The sequence below is a fragment of the Vicugna pacos genome, chromosome 5 (genome assembly GCF_048564905.1).
Source record: "Vicugna pacos chromosome 5, VicPac4, whole genome shotgun sequence".
Classification (NCBI taxonomy): Eukaryota; Metazoa; Chordata; class Mammalia; order Artiodactyla; family Camelidae; genus Vicugna; species Vicugna pacos.
The window spans coordinates 44596213-44614590 of NC_132991.1; the positions used below are offsets into that span (position 1 = coordinate 44596213).

The 18378-nt window shown below is 34.2% G+C and overlaps 1 protein-coding gene across 2 annotated transcripts in view; it reads left to right on the forward strand.

Annotated features, from left to right (window-relative positions):
- Positions 1–18378, forward strand: part of HAT1 (histone acetyltransferase 1) — a 48573-nt gene that overhangs the window by 20012 nt on the left and 10183 nt on the right. For both annotated transcript variants that reach the window (XM_006213946.4, XM_072961155.1), the window contains exons 5-8: positions 7486–7665; positions 7936–8057; positions 8557–8661; positions 8966–9072. In XM_006213946.4, the coding sequence (XP_006214008.1) occupies positions 7486–7665; positions 7936–8057; positions 8557–8661; positions 8966–9072 (514 nt within the window). The remainder of the gene's footprint in view (positions 1–7485; positions 7666–7935; positions 8058–8556; positions 8662–8965; positions 9073–18378) is intronic.

Sequence of the window (18378 nt, forward strand, 5' to 3'; positions counted from 1 at the left end):
GGCTGTTTATGACCTGTTCTAAATTGGCCCAGGCTTTTGTGCTTACTAGTTTTTATTTCTGTTTTTACAATGTATATTTTATTATTTTTTCCTGCTCCCATACTTTTATTCTGTCAGCTCTCAATATACTACTGGTGTGAGGACCTTCCCTCTTGCAAACAATTCCCTAATGGGTAAAAATACCAGTAAGCCTTATAATCAACTAATCTTCAACAAGGGAGGCAAGAATATACAGTGGAGAAAAGACAGTCTCTTCAGCAAATGGTGTTGGGAAAACTGGATAGCAGCAAGTAAATCAGTGAAGTTAGAACACTCCCTCATACCATACACAAAAATAAACTCAAAATGGCTTAAAGACTTAAATATAAGACAAGACACTGTAAACATCTTAGAAGAAAATACAGGCAAAATATTCTCTGACCTAAATCTTAGCAATGTTCTCTAGGGCAGTCTACCCAGGCAATAGAAATAAAAGCAAAAATAAACAAATGAGACCTAATTAATTTTACAAGCTTTTGCACAGCAAAGGAAACCATAAAACAAAAAGACAACCCACAGAATGGGAGAAAATATTTGCAAAAGATGAGAATGATAAGGGCTTAATTTCCAGAATATATAAACAGCTCATATAACCTAATAAGAAAAAAACAACCCATTCCAAAAATGGGCAGAAGACCTAAACAAGCAATTCTCCAATGAAGACATACAAATGGTCAATAGGCACATTAAAAAGTGCTCAGTGTTGCTAATTATCAGAGACATGCAAATCAAAACTACAGTGAGGTCATCACTTCACACCAGTCAGAATGGACGTCATTCAAAAGTCCACAAATGATAAATGCTGGAGAGGGTGTGCAGAAAAGGGAACCTCCTACACTGCCAGTGGGCATGTAGTTTGATGTAGCCATTATGGAAAACAGTATGGAGACTCCTCAAAAGCCTAAAAATAGACTTACCCTATGATTCAGCAATCCCACTCATGGGCATATATCTGGAGAAAACTCTAATTGAAAAAGATACGCACACCCCAGTGTTCATAGCAGCACTATATACAATAGCCAAGACATGGAAGCAACCTAAATGTCCATCAACAGATGACTGAATAAGGAAGTTGTGGTATATTTCTAAAATGGAATACTACTCAGCAATAAAAAAGAATAAAATCATGCCATTTGTAGCAACATGGATGGACGTGGAGATCATCATTTTGAGTGAAAGAAGCCAGAAAGAGAAAGAAAAATACCACATAACTCATATGTGGAATCTAAAAAAGAAAGAATAGAAAAAAGAGGATACTAATGAACTCATCTACAAGAGAAACAGACTCACAAACATAGTAAACAAGCTTATGGTTACTGGAGGAAAGGGAGTGGGAAGGAATAAATTTGGGAGTTTCAGATTTGTACATGTTAACCACTATATATAAAAATAGATTAAAAAAAACAGATTTCTTCTGTATAGCACAGGGATATATATTCAGTATCTTGTAAGAACCTTTAATGAAAAAGGATATGAAAACAAATGTATGTATGTATGTACATGACTGGGACGTTATGCTGTACACCAGAAACTGACACATTGTAACTGACTATACTTCAATTAAAAAACAAACAATAAGCTTAATGGAACTGTAACATGAATCGGATGTAACATGAAAGAGGTCTGAAGTAGTCTCTTATATCCATTATCAGCTTCAGTGCCAGAAATATTTTGAGCACTTGCTTTTTTTGTTCCCATTTCCCAGCCCTATTTGAGATGACTAAGCTTGTCAGATATATAATGTGTGACTACACTTAATATTTGTTTTATTCAGTAGTTTGTGTCCCTTGGAAACTTTTGAAAATTTGCAGATATAACAGTGATTGTGAATAACACTGTAGTTGTGGTGATTTGATGCTTGAAAAGATTTAATCTTAGATAAACTAGCATTTAACACAGACTTACTAAAATGGAGTTTTTTTTATAATCAGTATTTCTTACTAGATTATTAAATTTTCAAGCACAACTAGATAGTCTTTTTAAAAATGCAGTGGTATTTTTTTCTTGTGTTATATAAAAGTCACTGTTTGAGGGTTTCGGTGTTTTTAAGTTGCAGCTGGTAGTGCTGAGTTGATGTCTTCCAAAGGGACCATTGACTTAGTTATTGATAAATCTTTCAAATATGATGCGTAGTGAAAATAGCTATGTATTTGTATTGACTTCTAATTGTCCCATTCTTGGAAACTAGGTTTCTCTATTTAGAAGTACTGTGTTAGGAATAAGGAATCAATCTTTTATGATTCCTTTTGTAGGATTATTTGTTTGCTTCATGATCGAAGATAATTTATTTAAATTACATGCTCAAGCTAAGACCTCTTTTTCCCCTTATTAAAAAAAAAAAAAAAGAATGGGTAGCGGACGTGGGGGGTGTGGACTTGTCTCTTCTATCTCAGTTTGCAGAGTGTTCATTCCACAATGGCTTCCATGTTCTTGATGCCTGGGATATAGTGGCAAACAAAGCAAAGTCACTGCTCTCATGAAGCTTACGTTCTAGCCAAGAGGAGCAGTCAATAAACAAATAGTAAGTAAACAAATTAAATTCAGATAGTGTATGAAGAAACATTTTGCTAGTTTCTGAATGAAGAGGAGCCAGCCATGTAATAACCTGAGGGAAGGGTTCAGTTACTAAAGGGATCAGCATATGCAGAAGCCCTGAAATGAAAACACCTGGCATTTTTGTAGTCCAGAAAAATCACTGTTGTTAAATCATTGTGGTGATGGGGAGAAGGGTAGGAGATGGTTGAAGGGGGTTGGCAAAACTAGGTTATGTGGAGTATGAATACTTGTAGCCTTTAGAGGTTTTTTAAGTAGGTGGGGGTTATATGATAGGATTTATATTTTTAAAAGATGGTTCTGGCTGCTATGCAAGAACACACTGTAGGGCAGAAGAGTGAAAGGGGAGACCAAACATTGCAGTTTTATAGGCAACACTGCATTTAGTTGCCTGGTTGAGGATGTGTTTTGGAGGTAGAGCCACTAGCATTTGCAGTTGAATTAAATGTGATTGATGAGGGAAAGAGGACCAAGGAGGATCCCTTTGCTTAAGCAATAGTGGTACTACTAACTGAGTTAGGGAAGATTGGAGAAGTTGATTTAAGTGGGGAGAAAACAAGATTTTTGTTTTAGATGTATTAGGTTTGAGACTGTGTTATATCATGATTGAGTTTTTGCAGACTATACTATGTAGCATCATTTTTGTACATGAAAAATATACCCTTTTAAATGGTCAGAAACCAGAGCAAATCTGCCTAAAACTTATTTATTAGAATTTTGCCATTGTATTAATCTTTTGGTTGTTTTTTGAGGGGGAGTGGGTAGTTAGGTTTATTTATTTTAAATGGAGTTACTGGGGATTGAAACCAGGACCTCGTGCATGCTAGGCATGCACTTTACCACTGAGCTATACCCTCCCCCATATTAATTTTTCATCATCCATTCTCTTGCAAGCTCTTCAGTGGCACCTAAAATTTTTTAGTCACAATTAAGATGCCTGCAAAACATCTCCACTGACCATCATCTTTAATAGCAATATAATTATTTTGAATTTTGCAATACAATAAACTTCATTATTCAGACAATGATGGTTTGTTCATCTTATGGTTGTCCCTGATCTTTGCTTTTATCAGTACTTCTTGCCCTTTCTTGAGGTAATTTCATTGCTTTTTAGTGGAAGGGTGTGTAACTAAGATTGTTCAGTCTTGCTAATTTGCTAGCATTTTAGGGAAAGATTTGTTGGAGAAAGTTGAAATACATGGATAAGGTTTTTATTATCTTGAATTTCAGTCATCCATTTTATCTTTATCAATAATATGGATTGAATTTGAGAGTAGATGAGAGCAAATTTTTAAAATTCTCTGGATTCCTTAGGGTTTTTTAAATAGAAAAATCCTGTTCACTTGTAAAAAATTTAATCTTGAGGAAATGAAAAAAAATACTCTTTGGTAGACTAATAATATTTTAGTGTATTCCACTATATTCTTTTTTGATAAGCATGACAATGTTCTTAATGAAGAATTATTTTTTATGAAATGTCATAAAAAGCTTTAAAATTATATAGGTTTTTATCGTGAACTTTTGTTTGTGAGTTTAGGTTGTAAAACACTCATGCAGTATAAATTGACATTAATAAGTATAAATATGACTCTTGTTTTTCCAGTAGTGGAAACATTCATACTTTTTCTCTACTTAATTTCTCTAACAGTACTGAAATTTCTACAGCTTAAATACTGTCAGAGAGTGTAAGACTGAGCAAATTATGTAGATACGGATTGTTTTTGCTAGTTTTTGTAGCATATGTTAGGTATTCTTAGAATTAGAGTTAATATTAAGCCTCTGCCATTTTGGCCAAGTAAAGGATAGCACGTATTACCTATTTAACATGCCTTTAAAATTGCTGTTTCAGAAATAAATCATCACAGGCAAATTTATTAGACAAATGCTGCAGTTTAGGAAAAAAACACTAAAGAGGTAATTTGGTTTCCAAATGTGTATAAACACAAATACAAGTGTAAACGTGTTTGTATCATAGCAGACTTCCAGTTAGTCTCAGGCACATTGCTTTATGCAGTGTTGAGGAAAAGCAAAAATTGGTTCATGGAAGCATCTCATGTGTGACAAAGAATAGAATACTGGAAGCTGAAATGACCATAGTGATAGACTATGCAATCTAAAACATTTTGTCTTGAGTCACCTAAGAGAACAGAGAAACAGAAGAGTTACTTTTATGCTTTCTTATTAAAAAGATATTGCCAGGTGTTAAGAAAACATTTGTAAGGCATGTCTTTATTAATTAAATTTGTCAGGTTGTATTTTTGATTCCTAATCTATTCAGCTTAATTTCTTATCCTTTCTGTAAGTATATTTTTATGTAACTTTAATTAAAGTTTAGAATATTCTTAAAGATAGTGAATTCTTCCATGATCTTCAGAAATAGCATCTAAACTTTCAGCCACAAGCATTGGGACTAAAAGGTTTCAGTTAATCTTTAATTCTACATTCAATTAAAAGTGATTATGTGGGAGTTTTCTCTAGTGATAATTCTGTTATCTGGCCAGTAATCCAATATGAAAAAAGAATGTTTAACTGAACTAAAATATATTTATTCTTTTAGAAAAGAGTACGGATCTCTAAGGCATGATAGTTACAGGATTTTTTTTCCCCCTTTAGGGCAGAATCCATTTATAGAGAATTGCAGACATTTTTCCTTTAGTGATGCAAAGTTTTGAATTCTGTTTGAAGAGCTGTTTGGTTTTATGTTATGTATTTTATGTAATATATCAGATATACATTTTCTTGAATATATTATATATATTACAGATTCCTTGTTTTTAAACTTGACCTTTTATGCCCCTGTGAAAATTCTTAATGTGTAAATTTGCTCAGAGCAAAATATTTATCTGAAGATATTTATTACAATAAATAGGGATCCTTTGAAGGCTGAAAGTTAAACATTAACTCTCTAAACTTTGAGCTCAAATTTTTGGGCTGCTCTATCTTCAACTAGAGTTGCTGCTTGAAACTTAGAGTTTCTAAGAAATCTTTGAAGTGCATTCGATTTCTGATATGTGAAGTTATTTGATCATGCTTTGCAATGCCTTGTTGAGAAGACAGAACATAGGGAAAAATTTAGAAGTTAAAATTATATAAACTATACATGTTTCAAAGTGTTTTCTTTTAAACTGATAGATTATAAACCTTTTTATTTAAAAGCAGTGTTTCTTGACTTTTTAAAATTTGAATTAATACTGCTTTACCCATCGGTACTTTGGATTTTAATTGCTACCCAACAGACCTATTAAAATTATCCCTTAGGTTACACTTTCCTCTTGTAATTATTGAAATTGTACAGATGCTATAAAATGTGCTTAAGATGGTCTTCACATTAGATAGCAGTTTCAAAGAATAATATTTATCAAATAGTACTTTAAAAATAAGCAAAAGTAGTCCTATCAAATGCAGTTTATTTGATCTTGAGGGTGAGTAGATTGTAAGGACTAGTGAACATATTAGAAATAAGCTGTTGGGCAAAATGTTAAAGAGCTATATTTTTAAATAATAGCCCTTTTTTCTTTATAGCTATAAACAAGTTATATATAAATGTTGGTGGTACCAGAGCATTGAAAATAAAACTTGTTTGTGATAACTCGATCCTTGGTTCTCTATCCTAAAATGTAACTGAATGGTAATAAAGTGCTATTCATCTGCAGGTGCATTGCTTCTACTTGGTTAAAAGATGGTTGAAAGGACAGGAATTAGTAGCATGTTGTATTAGCCTTTTGTAGTGTATTTTGTCCTAAGCATCTTAATTTCCCTGTTTTGAATGCTAAGTAGCAAGGGTCTTGGTTTAGAACTAATACCCATCATGCATGTAAACGGTATGAAAGAGCTGCTTAGTAAGTTAACACAAAGTGTTCTTGTGTCAGTCCTTGTGGAAATAGATACAATACAAACATTACAGCTGAACTCACGGCAAACTCCATTAAGTAAAAACCTGGCCTCATTGTTCAGGAAAAAGTCTGAATAGAATGCAAGCTCATTTTGTTGAATGTAATGTCAGGCTTTTAGGGACTGTATTGAGGGATAAGGTTTTGTTAAGTTGAGACCAATTCATTAAGTTTTATTGCCTGGTGAGAAGCAGTAATACTTTATTGTAAGACTTCATCAAATATTCATGGTTAAAGAGAAGTAGTAAATGTATTCAATCAAGTGGTCTTTTGGGGTTTTGAAAAGGATTATGAAGTCTGCTCAGCTGATAGTTTAACATTCATAGAGGTTGTTTAACAAGGGTAATTTTAATCTCTGAGTTTAATTTTGTTGTCCAGGCTTGTCTCTTTTTACTGTCAGAAATGCAACTCTATAAAAATTGTGTCACATTATAGGATGAGTGGGTAATATATCCGTTCATATAATTTATGTGTTTCCTAAGTGGGTATATTTTTTAAGTTATCTTAATTTTGAGTTTGGTATATGAGGCAGTTATGACCTGTCTCCTTGCTTAGTGAGGTTGCCATTCATTTGGTCAGACTCTAGCCTCATTGCACTGCTACTGGTGATTCTTTCACGTCTTGGATAATATACGCTCCTTGGCACATGTGAAATAATAAGCAGCCTTTTGTTTTGGCCAGTTCAAATTGTCCTGAAGGGATATAGTTAGCATTTTCTACATGATGTTAGAAATTTCTATAGAATTGCCCTCATTCTTGCAGTTGATTCCAGGCTACCCACCTTCTCTTTTTTATTTCTATGTTAAACTTGGGTTCATCTTACATTCTGGTGGCAGTATCTCGTACATGCAAAACTCATTCTATCCCAGTTCAACATGTGTTTGCATCTTTAGTTTCACAGTGAACTGAAGTTTGTGGATTATGCCCATTTCAAAGAAACTAAGCATATTCAACTAAAAGTCAAATTTATTATATTTTATGTCCTTTAATCTCCATTCCTTAGGCAGATGATGTCGAGGGCAAAATTAGACAAATCATCCCGCCTGGATTTTGCACAAACACAAGTGATTTTCTTTCATTGCTGGAAAAAGAAGTTGATTTCAAGCCATTTGGAACCTTACTCCATACATACTCTGTTCTCAGTCCAACAGGAGGAGAAAACTTCACCTTTCAAATATATAAGGTACAGATAAATCTAAATATTTCCTGGGTGGAAGTACCTCATTTGCCTGAAACCTGTATTCTGTTTTGTTACTTTCTGTGTATTTATTCTAACTTCAGGAAACAAGTCTTTGTCAGCATTAAAAACAAAGATCTGTTTTGTATGTGCGTCTGTGTACACATCTTAATCTGAGACTTCTAAACATTTTCCCACAGGATAGTTTTGTGTTCTGCAGACTTTCACTTACCTCTGTGATGAGTTTCACCTGACTTTTCTTGGCTTTTTCCCTAGGCTGACATGACATGTAGAGGCTTTCGAGAATATCATGAAAGGCTTCAGACCTTTTTGATGTGGTTTATTGAAACTGCTAGCTTTATTGACGTGGATGATGAAAGATGGCACTACTTTCTAGTGTAAGTACAGTTCTAAAGCAACAGTAGACCTTATTACCTCCACAAAGCAGCATTTTAATTGTGGCGGCCCAATTATTGGGACAGTATAATGATATTTTTCCCAGGAAAGAAAAACTATTGTTTATGAGGCTTGAGTTTTCCTTCATTATGCTTTGGGAGACCTTGAGAATAGAGCTGAATTAAATGCTGTTGTCCGTTAGGGCCCTGAATGTAGGCTTAAACAGTAAAATGAGCTTTGCCTGTGTTTTCTTTTACTTGCCACCTATTCATCTTTATAATAGGCAAGTGCACTGAAGTGATGTAAAGAGGTCTGATTTATCCAAGTTGCTGCACACCAATTAAGTGAATTGTATATTCAGAACATAGCAGGTGTACCCATTGGGCCCTCACAGAGTAGCTTGCTGACACTGAAAATTCAGTCAGAGAATGGAAAAGCAAATGGACACTGCATGGGAGCGCGACTGTAATTGACCTGCTTGGCTTTCTGTTTTATCTGCAGATTTGAGAAGTATAATAAGGATGGAGCTACACTCTTTGCGACCGTAGGCTACATGACAGTCTATAATTACTATGTGTACCCAGACAAAACCCGGCCACGTGTAAGGTAATTGGCAGTATAACACGTGCCTTGTCTTTTATTTCAGAAGAAGGAACTGCTGAAGTTTCCAATACTTGCTATAATAGTGTTGATTTGTTTTTAAAAAATCACCACTGTTCATTGGCTGTGTACTGATTTATTTCATTGTTCCTTTTGAAACAGTGTGGATGATTAAATGTTTACAATTTTGAGTAGCTCAATAATTTTTGGATTTCTTGAAGGTTGATTGAAAAAATCATACAAACTTTGTAGTGATTTGCAGTTTGTAAATTGATCATGTTTTGATATTAATATAATTTCTCTACTGTAGTCAGATGCTGATATTGACTCCATTTCAAGGTCAAGGCCATGGTGCTCAACTTCTTGAAACAGTTCATAGATACTACATTGCATCTCCTTCTGTTCTTGATATTACAGGTATGTAAAATTTGATTTGTTACTGAAGGAGGCTTTCTAAAAAAAACTCTCATTTACTAATTTGGTTTTGTCAGAAATAACTATTTTATTTTTATTTATTATTTTTTTTCCCTTAACGGATGCAGTGGGGATTGAACCCAGGACCTCGTGTATGCCAAGCACACATTTTACCACTGAACTCTACTGCCCACCTCCTATAACAATCCTATTTTAAAAAGCAACAGTCTTCCTGGAGTCTTTATGGAACTGTTTAAAGATGGCTTACGGTTACATTTTAAATCATAATCCTTTGTGGGATTGGACTGCCTCTCTAAGTATAAAGTACTTATTAATTGAACAAATTGAAAATAATGAATTGAATATATATTGGGAAACTTTGGTTAGGCATAAGTATGTTACAAATGTGGTATGACTTACTCAGTTTATTTGGCAAACAGTTGCATTGCTCAGAGACCATGCTCTAATTTTTAAGTAGGGGCAGAATATTCTAAACCTTAGTAAGGAGGTGGGGGAAACAAGGTAAATAGTTCCTGAATAGAATATGCATTTCTTAAAGTGTGTGTTTTATATTCCTTAAAATGCATACCTTCATATCAGTGGTTTATTTATTTATTTATTTATTTTTAAGTTTATTTTGTTTTCCCTGAACAGAGGCACTGGGGGTTGAACCCAGGACCTTGTGCATGCGAGGCACATGCTCTACCTCTGAGCTTTACCCGCTGTCCCCCATTAACAGTAGTTTGAAAGGTGAAATATAGGCCTATTTGTTTTAGAAACATCTTTCAGTATGAGTTAGCCATATAAGTAGTATTATGAATAGGATCCTTCGGAGAAGGAAAGAAACTCTACTCTTTAAATGGAAAGGTGAGATTTGATGGAGTTTCCAGATGATAGTATGCAAATATGTGAACTACCAAAGAACAAAGTGGCTCAAGGAACATTTACGCTATCATTATGTTACCATTATTTTCTTTCCCATGAGTAGCACTGTTTCACATTTTTTTAGACTTGCTGATTAAACTGAAAGTCACCTTTTTTTTTCCTCCATGAAAAATACTATACCAGATACTCACATCCAAATTCAATATTTTGCTAATTCTGTGAGAGTTTGCATGCATTTTTGTTTTTAACACTGCAGTACTTAACACACACTAAAATGTTAAGTTGTCTTTAAATGCTATTTTGGAATTTTACCAATTTTTTAGACACTGAAAGAGTTGTGTATATATGTGTATGTGCGTATATATACGGATGTGGGACTAACAAGAATATAGGCTAGTAGGCAAATTATTAGTTTCTTCCTTTTTCATGTAATGTAGTGGTTTTGCTTGTCCAATGTAAATAAAATTAAAGTTACTCCAAAACAGATTTTGAATTGATCCTGTAGACTAATGAACTGGAGGGAAGGCGCATTGTTTTTAAAGTTGTTTAGAAAGTTGATTTATCTTTTCAACTGACTTTCAACTGCTACTGATAAATAATCTGGAATCTTGGGAGATAAAGAAGTAATTACTAAAGTTAGTTTATGTCAAAAGTTATACACTGTTTAAGTGACCCCTTCACTAGCTTAGTGATTGTAAAATTATAGAAATATAATACAAATGGTAACAATTCTTTTTAGCTAAGCTGAAACTTGTTTAGCATCTGTTTACTTATAGAGCTTGGACTTGGTGCTACATGAAGGGACTTTTTTGGAGATTTTAATCTGGAGACTTAGAGTTCACATAAGTAGTCTTTGTCTTCTCTAGTGGATAATGTGCCAGCAGGGGTTGTTTCTGTGAAGTCTCTTAACCACTTTTTTCTGTCTACTCCAGCCAGTAAAGTCCTTGATACTTAGCACCAATTAGCAGATGAAGAATTTTATTTCTTAAATCTCAGTGAAGAGTCATTGATAACTGTAGCCTTTATTCTGAAGTTTCTAAAGAAAACACTAAACATGCTAAAGGACTTCTGAATTTGAAAACTGGGTATTGGCCTTTATTTCCAGTGTTAACATTTCTTAGCATTATAAGTTACTAAAAATGCCTTATCAGCTGTTCTCATTAAGATATTTCTCCTAGATTTCCTTACTTAGTCCTTTAAAAAAGAAAAGTATAGAATTTCCCACTCTTTGGTCATTTTATTTGCCTGTAGCTCCATTATTTTGTATATTTTTAAAACTTTTTGAGTCTTTAGTAGGCTCTGGATTTCCCATTGCATTCTGGGGTATTCTTTATATTGAGATGGACTTTTGCTTACTTGACACATAGTCAGTAAAACTGAACCATTCATGGCCTGTGTTACAGGATAGATTAGTGTGGTGTAATTGCCGCACATTTTCTTTAACACTCAAAGTAAAATACTGAAGACAATTCTTTATATCATGTGCCATCTTCCTTTTGAGTATGTTGGTTGGATAAAATATGTAGCATTTGAATACATCTCAGTTGTATGACCTTGTATATAGAAAATGATATGTTTCTTCCAGAATTATGAAGAGAGTTGCATTTGGCAATAGAAATTGATCTTGGGCTAGAATAGATGTCAGTATTATTAGTCTATCAGTAGTATATTAAGTAATTATGTCTGTCCTTTAAATGTCCCTGGTAGTACTGATATGTTACATGGCTTTTTAGAGTATTATCTAAATTTTTTATAATATGAAGAGGTTTTTTTAAATGATAAAAGAGCATTTATGTTGATAGATGATGTATTTAACTTGGAAAAAATTCAAGTTTTGAGCCTACATATCACTATAGATTTATATCCAAGCAAATTTCATCTTTTAAATGTATTGCTTATCTTTGTAGCATAGGAACAAAGGAATTGAAGGATGTCACAAATTATTGGGTGTTACCATATTAAGTTCATTTTCACACTGACACTTTTAAAGTACTTAAAGATTGAGTGATGACTTGGCCCATTATATTAACCTGCCAACAAAATACTGTTAGTCTATAACAGCTTAGTTAAAGCGAAACAGTTTTTTTGGCATGATTTTTCAATTTCTGTGAAAATTTCAGATAGGAATGTGGTATGATTTTTTTCAGATTTTTCTGAAGTGTAATTCTTTTTACCTTTGATGTGTTTTTCCCTAAAATTCTGGGGCATACAAGTTATTTAAGCTTTCATTCACTAAATTTTATTTTAAATTGATATTAGCAACATGGTTCTTTTTTCTAAAGCAGTGCAGGAAGAGGCAGACTTGGAAAAACTAACATTTGATGAGTTGTTCCTTATATTAGTATTTTTAAAAAAATTTTTGAATAGATATTTGCTTAATAGTTTGTCACTTAGTAGAAGCTTAATAAAAGCAACTTTATTGAGGTATAATTTCCATACCACAAAATTCATCCATTGTATAGTTCCATATTTTTAGTACATTTGGCTAATTTTGCAACCATCACCACAGACCTGTTCTAGAATATTTCTGTCACCATAAAAAGATTGCCTCACGTCCATTTGCAGTCAGTCCCCATCCCATCCCCAGTCTCTAAGTTTTGAGGTCTGTAATCCATTTTAAGGTGATTTTTGTGCATGATGTGAGGAAATTTCTAAATCAGTCTTTCTTACATTTGGCTATTCAATTTTCCCAGGACTGTTTCAAAGACTAGCCTTTCCCTGTTGAGTTGCCTTGGCCCCTTTGTTGAAAATTAGTTGACCATAAATGTCAAGATGTATTTCTGGACTCTAATGATCTGTGTCTGTTCTTCTGCCAGTACCATACTGTCTTGATTTGTTTACTCTAGCTTTATATTGAGTTGTCTTTTTTTGTGTGTGTTTTGTCTTAATGATAATGTCAAGTTTAATCTGCTAAATATATCAGTTGAATTTGTGGAGCATGTTTTGCCTGGGTGCTGCAGAGTAAAGTTTTCTTGATATGATTGGTGAGTAGGATTAGAAAGGAATACTGGCCCTGGCCAGGTGGGTGGGAATGGGGCAGGGAAGGGCAGAGAGGAGAGGCCTCATCAGTGAGAGGGGACTGGCCTGGGTAGAGCCATGACCTTCAGGGATCCAGAGGCACAGGCTCCCAGAAGACAGTCCCTCTCTGAGTGAGCACCCAGGCAATACAGACTAGGGCTGGTTGTCGCAAACTCAGCAACAGCTCTCTCCCTGGCCAACCATCCTCTAAAGTGCAATCTACATGACTGGTGGAGACTCTTACCCCACCTCTCAGACAACCCCCACTCCCAACAAGGGTTCTAGATTCTAAAAACAGCAAAATCATTCAAATGGTTACATAGATATGTCGTCTTCATCTTTTTGCCTTACAGATAGCAGCTGTTCCCTCTACCCACCGTTGCTCTCCTTTTCCCCTAAATGATTTTATGTGCAAGATAATGAACAGGACGCCCCAGGCCATGAGGGACTCCTAGCTTTGAGGGGCTTTGAGAGGCTGCTGCAGTGGTGCCAGGGTATAGGGTGGGCAAGACCAGGCAGAGGTCCTGGCTGTCTGTCTCAGTTGCCTGGTGTTTCCTCCTGCAGGCCGTGCTTACATATTCATGGTGCATTCAGTTTCCTGATAAAGTTGTATCATCATTTGTTTTCCTTTTCTTTTCCTTTCTAGCAGCCTCCTGCCCTTCCTGCTTTCTGCTCTTTCTGAATGACTGATCACCAGCCAGGCAAGATTGGCCTTGGCCTGCTCTGTCTTCCCAGCTAAATGCATTTTCATGTAGTGCTCTTTTGTCTTTTCTTCTCGGTGTCTTGTTCTCTCCTTGAAAGCTTCTTTGGCCTGTCCAGATCTAGTTGTGTGACCTAATGGTGCCACCTGGTTGGGGTTCTCAGTGTTAACGAGCCCTTTACACCTTTGTTGGTAGTCAGCTTCATCTTTACTCTCTTCTGAGGCTAGAAGTTTCTTCTCTCTGGAGTCACCTGCAACTCCATCTCCACCCTCTGTTCTTGCTCCTCTTCTTCCTTGGCCTTCCACTTTTCAGCCTGGAGTTGGGTTCATCTCTTCGGTACTCATATACTGCCTAGGCCTGAACTTTGTGGCCTCTCTTTCTCCCTCTTTGGGCCTCATGGCTCCAGTGACAGCAGAGCCTCAACCTTTATATCGAGTTTTGAAATCAGGAAGTGAAAGTGCTCTAACCATGTTCTTTTTCAGAATTGTTTTGGTTATACAGGATCCCTTGTGTTTTCATAAAAATTTCTATTTCTGTTTTCTACTTCATTGATTTCCTCTTTAATTTTTATTATTTTCTGGCTTCTTACTGCTTTGAGTTTAATTTGCCCTTTTCTAGTTTAATTTTCCTTTTCTATATAGATGTTGAAACAACTAATACTTAAATGTAATATGTATATATAATTACAAATACTGCTTTAACTGATCAGATAAATTTTCATAAATTATGCTTTCATCTCATTAAGTTCAAAATATCTTCTAATTTCCTTTATGATTTCATTTTGATTCATGGGTTGTTTGGAAACATGTTTAAATTCCAAACATTGTGGATTCCCAAATTTCCTTCTGTTGTTGATGTGTAATTTAATTCCATTGTTGTCAGAGAACATACTTTGTATGACTTCAGTTCTTTTTCATTCACTGAGTTTTGTTTTATGGCCTACTAAGGAGTCCACAGACTTTTTCATTAAAGGGCTAGGTCATAGATATTTTATGCTTTGCAAGCCACACAAATTCTCTGTGGCATATTCTTACTGGTTTTCTGGTTTTTGTTTTTTAGAACCAGTTAGAAAGTAGTCTTAATTTACATGCCATATAAAAATAGGCTGTAGATGAGATTTGACCAATAGGCCATAGTTTATAGACCCTTTTCCCAACATATAGTCTATCCTGGTGAATGTTCCATGTGCACTTGAAAAGAATGTGTATTCTGCTGTTGGGTGGACTGTTGTATAAATATCAGTTAGTTCAGGCTGGTTGATAGAGCTGTTTGGTTCTTCAAAACAGATTTGATAATTTTGTCTAGTTTTTCTATCCATTATTGAAGGGCTAGTATTGAAACTTACAACTATTTTTGTTGAATTGTCTATTTCTCCCTTAAATTCTGTTAGCGTTTATTTCATGTATTTTGGGGTTCTGTTGTATATTTGTTTATAATTGTAATGTCTTCTTCTTGAATTAACTTGTTTTAAAATGTGCCTTTTTTTTTCTTGTAATTTTGTCTTCTTTTTTCCCACTTTGTGTATGTGTTGGGAGGTTGAGGGGATAAAGTCTTAAACTCTATTTTGCTTGATATTAATATAGCCACTCCAGACCTCATATTGTTTGCATGGTATATTCATTCTTTGACTTTCAGCCTGACTTTGAATCTATAACGTGTCTCTTATAGATAGCCTATAGTTGGATCCTTTTTTATTCAGTCTTAAAATCTCTACCTTTTGATTGGAGTGTTGAATATGTTTCCATTTAATGTAATAATTGCTGTGGTTGGAATTATGCCTGTCACTTTGCTGTTTTCTTTTTTCCCCTTTTTATTTATTTATTCATTCATTTTTATTGAAGTAGTTCCCCTATGTTGCTTTTTTTGTTGTTTCACTCTACTGCCTCTTGTGGTCAGTAGTTTTTAGTGAAGTTTTTAAATTCCTTTGATGGTTTTTTTAACTCTCTTTTCTTTTCTTTTTTTGCTTAGTGGTTGCTCTGGGGCTTAAGATATATATTTTTTAATTTATAACAGTCTATTTCAGATTAATATTCAATTTTGGTAAAATAAATTGCTCCATTATAGTTATTCTTCCCCCTCTTTGTACTAGTATTGTTGCATATATTACATTTTTATATATTGTAAGCCAAACATTGGTTTTATAATTATTTTTTCATGTAACTGTCTTTTAAACCAATTGAGCAGAAAAAAGAGAAAGATTTATGCCTTTTATATTTATCATTGTAACTATTGGTGTTCTTAATTTCTTCATGTGGATTTGAGATACCATGTTCCTTTAGCCTAAACAACTTCAGTATTTCTTGTTAGGCAGGTCTGCTAACAGTATATTTCTTGTCTTTGCTTTTCTGATAATGTCTTTATTTCCCCTTCATTTTGAAGGATAATTTTACTGGATATAGAATTCTTGATTAACAGTATTTTTCTTTGAGTACTTTGAATATATTACCCTACTGACCTCTGGCCTCCATGGCTTCTGATGAGTTGTTTCTTCTTGCTGCTTTCAGGATTTTCTGTTTATCTCTAGCTTTTGACAGTTTAATTATGATGTGTTTAGATGTGGATCTCTTTGTGTTTTTCCTACTTGAAATTTATTGAGCTTCCTGTATATGTAGATTAATGTTTTTCACCAAATCTAGCAAGTTTTTGGCTGGTTTTTTTTTTTTTCAGATACTGTCTTACTCTTTCTCTGAGACTCCCATTACAGTTATGTTGATACACTTGAATGTTTTTAATTGTATCAGTCCAGTTTACGTTTTATAAAGCTGGAGAGTACATGTAAGGAAAACAAGTAAGGAGGTTATTGTAATAGTTGAAAAAAATTACTGATGGCAGCACATAGGAGAATGAATCAGAATGTCCTTCAGATTTCTGAGTGGTTTGTATAACTGCATGGTGCAACCAGATTAATATAGAAAAGACAGAAGAATGGGATAGAATAACTAATTACATTACAGTCTTATGTTTACTTGATTTTCTTTTTTAGGTCTGCATTTCAGTCAGCTTGTTCACTTTTGATTTCATTATCTGTCCATACTTTATAAATCATAGTTGCATACCAAACTGATACAATGACAGAATTTCACTTCTTTTCACGTTAAAGCTATAGTCATATAATTACCTAATAATTATATGGATATGAAATGCTACACAGAACCATAAAGAAGGTATTCATACATATGGAATGAATGATTGAATGAATGACTTAATCATAAATCATTACCCATAGCTCAGACTTTTTTTATAAACAGCTTTATTGAGATATAATTAGCATGTCATACAGTTCACTTACTTAAAATAAACCATTAATTTTTACCATACTTACAGTGCAGCCATCGCCATAATCTAGTTTTATATTTCACTGTTCTAAAAAGAAACCCAGTACCCATTAACAGTTACTTCTGTCCTCTCATTCCCCTACCCTTGCTACCCACCCTCCCCCCAGCTCTAGGCAACCACTAATCTACTTTTTGTCTCCGTAGATTTGCCTATTCTGAACATTGGAATCATGCAATATATGAGTGCTGCTTTTACTTGGCATGTTTTCAAGATTCATCCTTGCTGTAGCATGTATTAGTACTTCATTTCTTTTTATTGCCAAATAATATTCCATTGTATGGGTATACCATACATTTTATTTATCTGTTCATCAGTTAATGGACATTTGGGTTGTTTTCCTTTTTGGCTCTTCTGAGTAATAATAATCTACTATGAATATTCAGGTACAAGTTTTTGTGTGGACCTGTGTTTTCATATCTCTTGGGTACACACCTAGGAAATGGAAATGGTGGAAAATCTGGTAATTATGTTTCACCTTTTAAAGAACCATCAGACAATTTTCCAAAGTGGCTGTACCATTTTATATTTTGACCAGCAGTATATGAGGGTTTCAGTTTCTCCACATCCTCATCAGTACTTGTTACTGCCTTTTTGATTCTAGTCATCCTAGTGGACATGAAATGGTATTTCATTGTGGTTTTGATTTGCATTTCCCTGTGGCTGATGATGTTGAGCATCTTTCCATGTACTTACTGTGCATTTGTATATCTTCTTGAGAAAAGTCTATTTAGATCTTTTACACCTATTTTTTTAATTGGGTTATTTGTCTTTTTCTTACTGAATTGAAAAGTGATTTATATAAAAAGTCTGGATACAAGTTCCTTATCATATATATGACTAGCAAATATTTTATCCCACTTTGTGGGTTGTCTTTTCATTTTTTCTTAATGGTATCATTTGAAGCACAAAAGTTTTACATTTTGATATAGCCCCATTTATCTACTATTTTTTAGTTGCTTGTGCTTTGGTTCCATTATCTCAGAAACCGTTGCCTAACCAAAAGTCATGAGGATTTACTCCTTTGTTTTCTTCTAAAATTTTTGTAGTTTTACCTTTTACATTTAGTTCTGTGATAGTCTTTGAATTAATTTTTTGTGTATGGTGTGAGAAAAGGCGGTCCAACTTCACTCTTTTTGTTTGTGGAGATCCAGTTTTCCAAGTACCATTTGTTAAAAAGACTATTTTTTCCCTCATTGAATTGTCTTTAATGGGCCATAAATGGGTTTATTTTTAACTCTCAATTCAATTCCATTGATCTACATGTCTATCTTTATGCCAGTACCACACTGTCTTGATTACTATAGCTTTGTAGTAAGTTTTGAAATCAAGAAATGTGAGTCCTCTAACTTTTTCAAGATTGTTTTGGCTA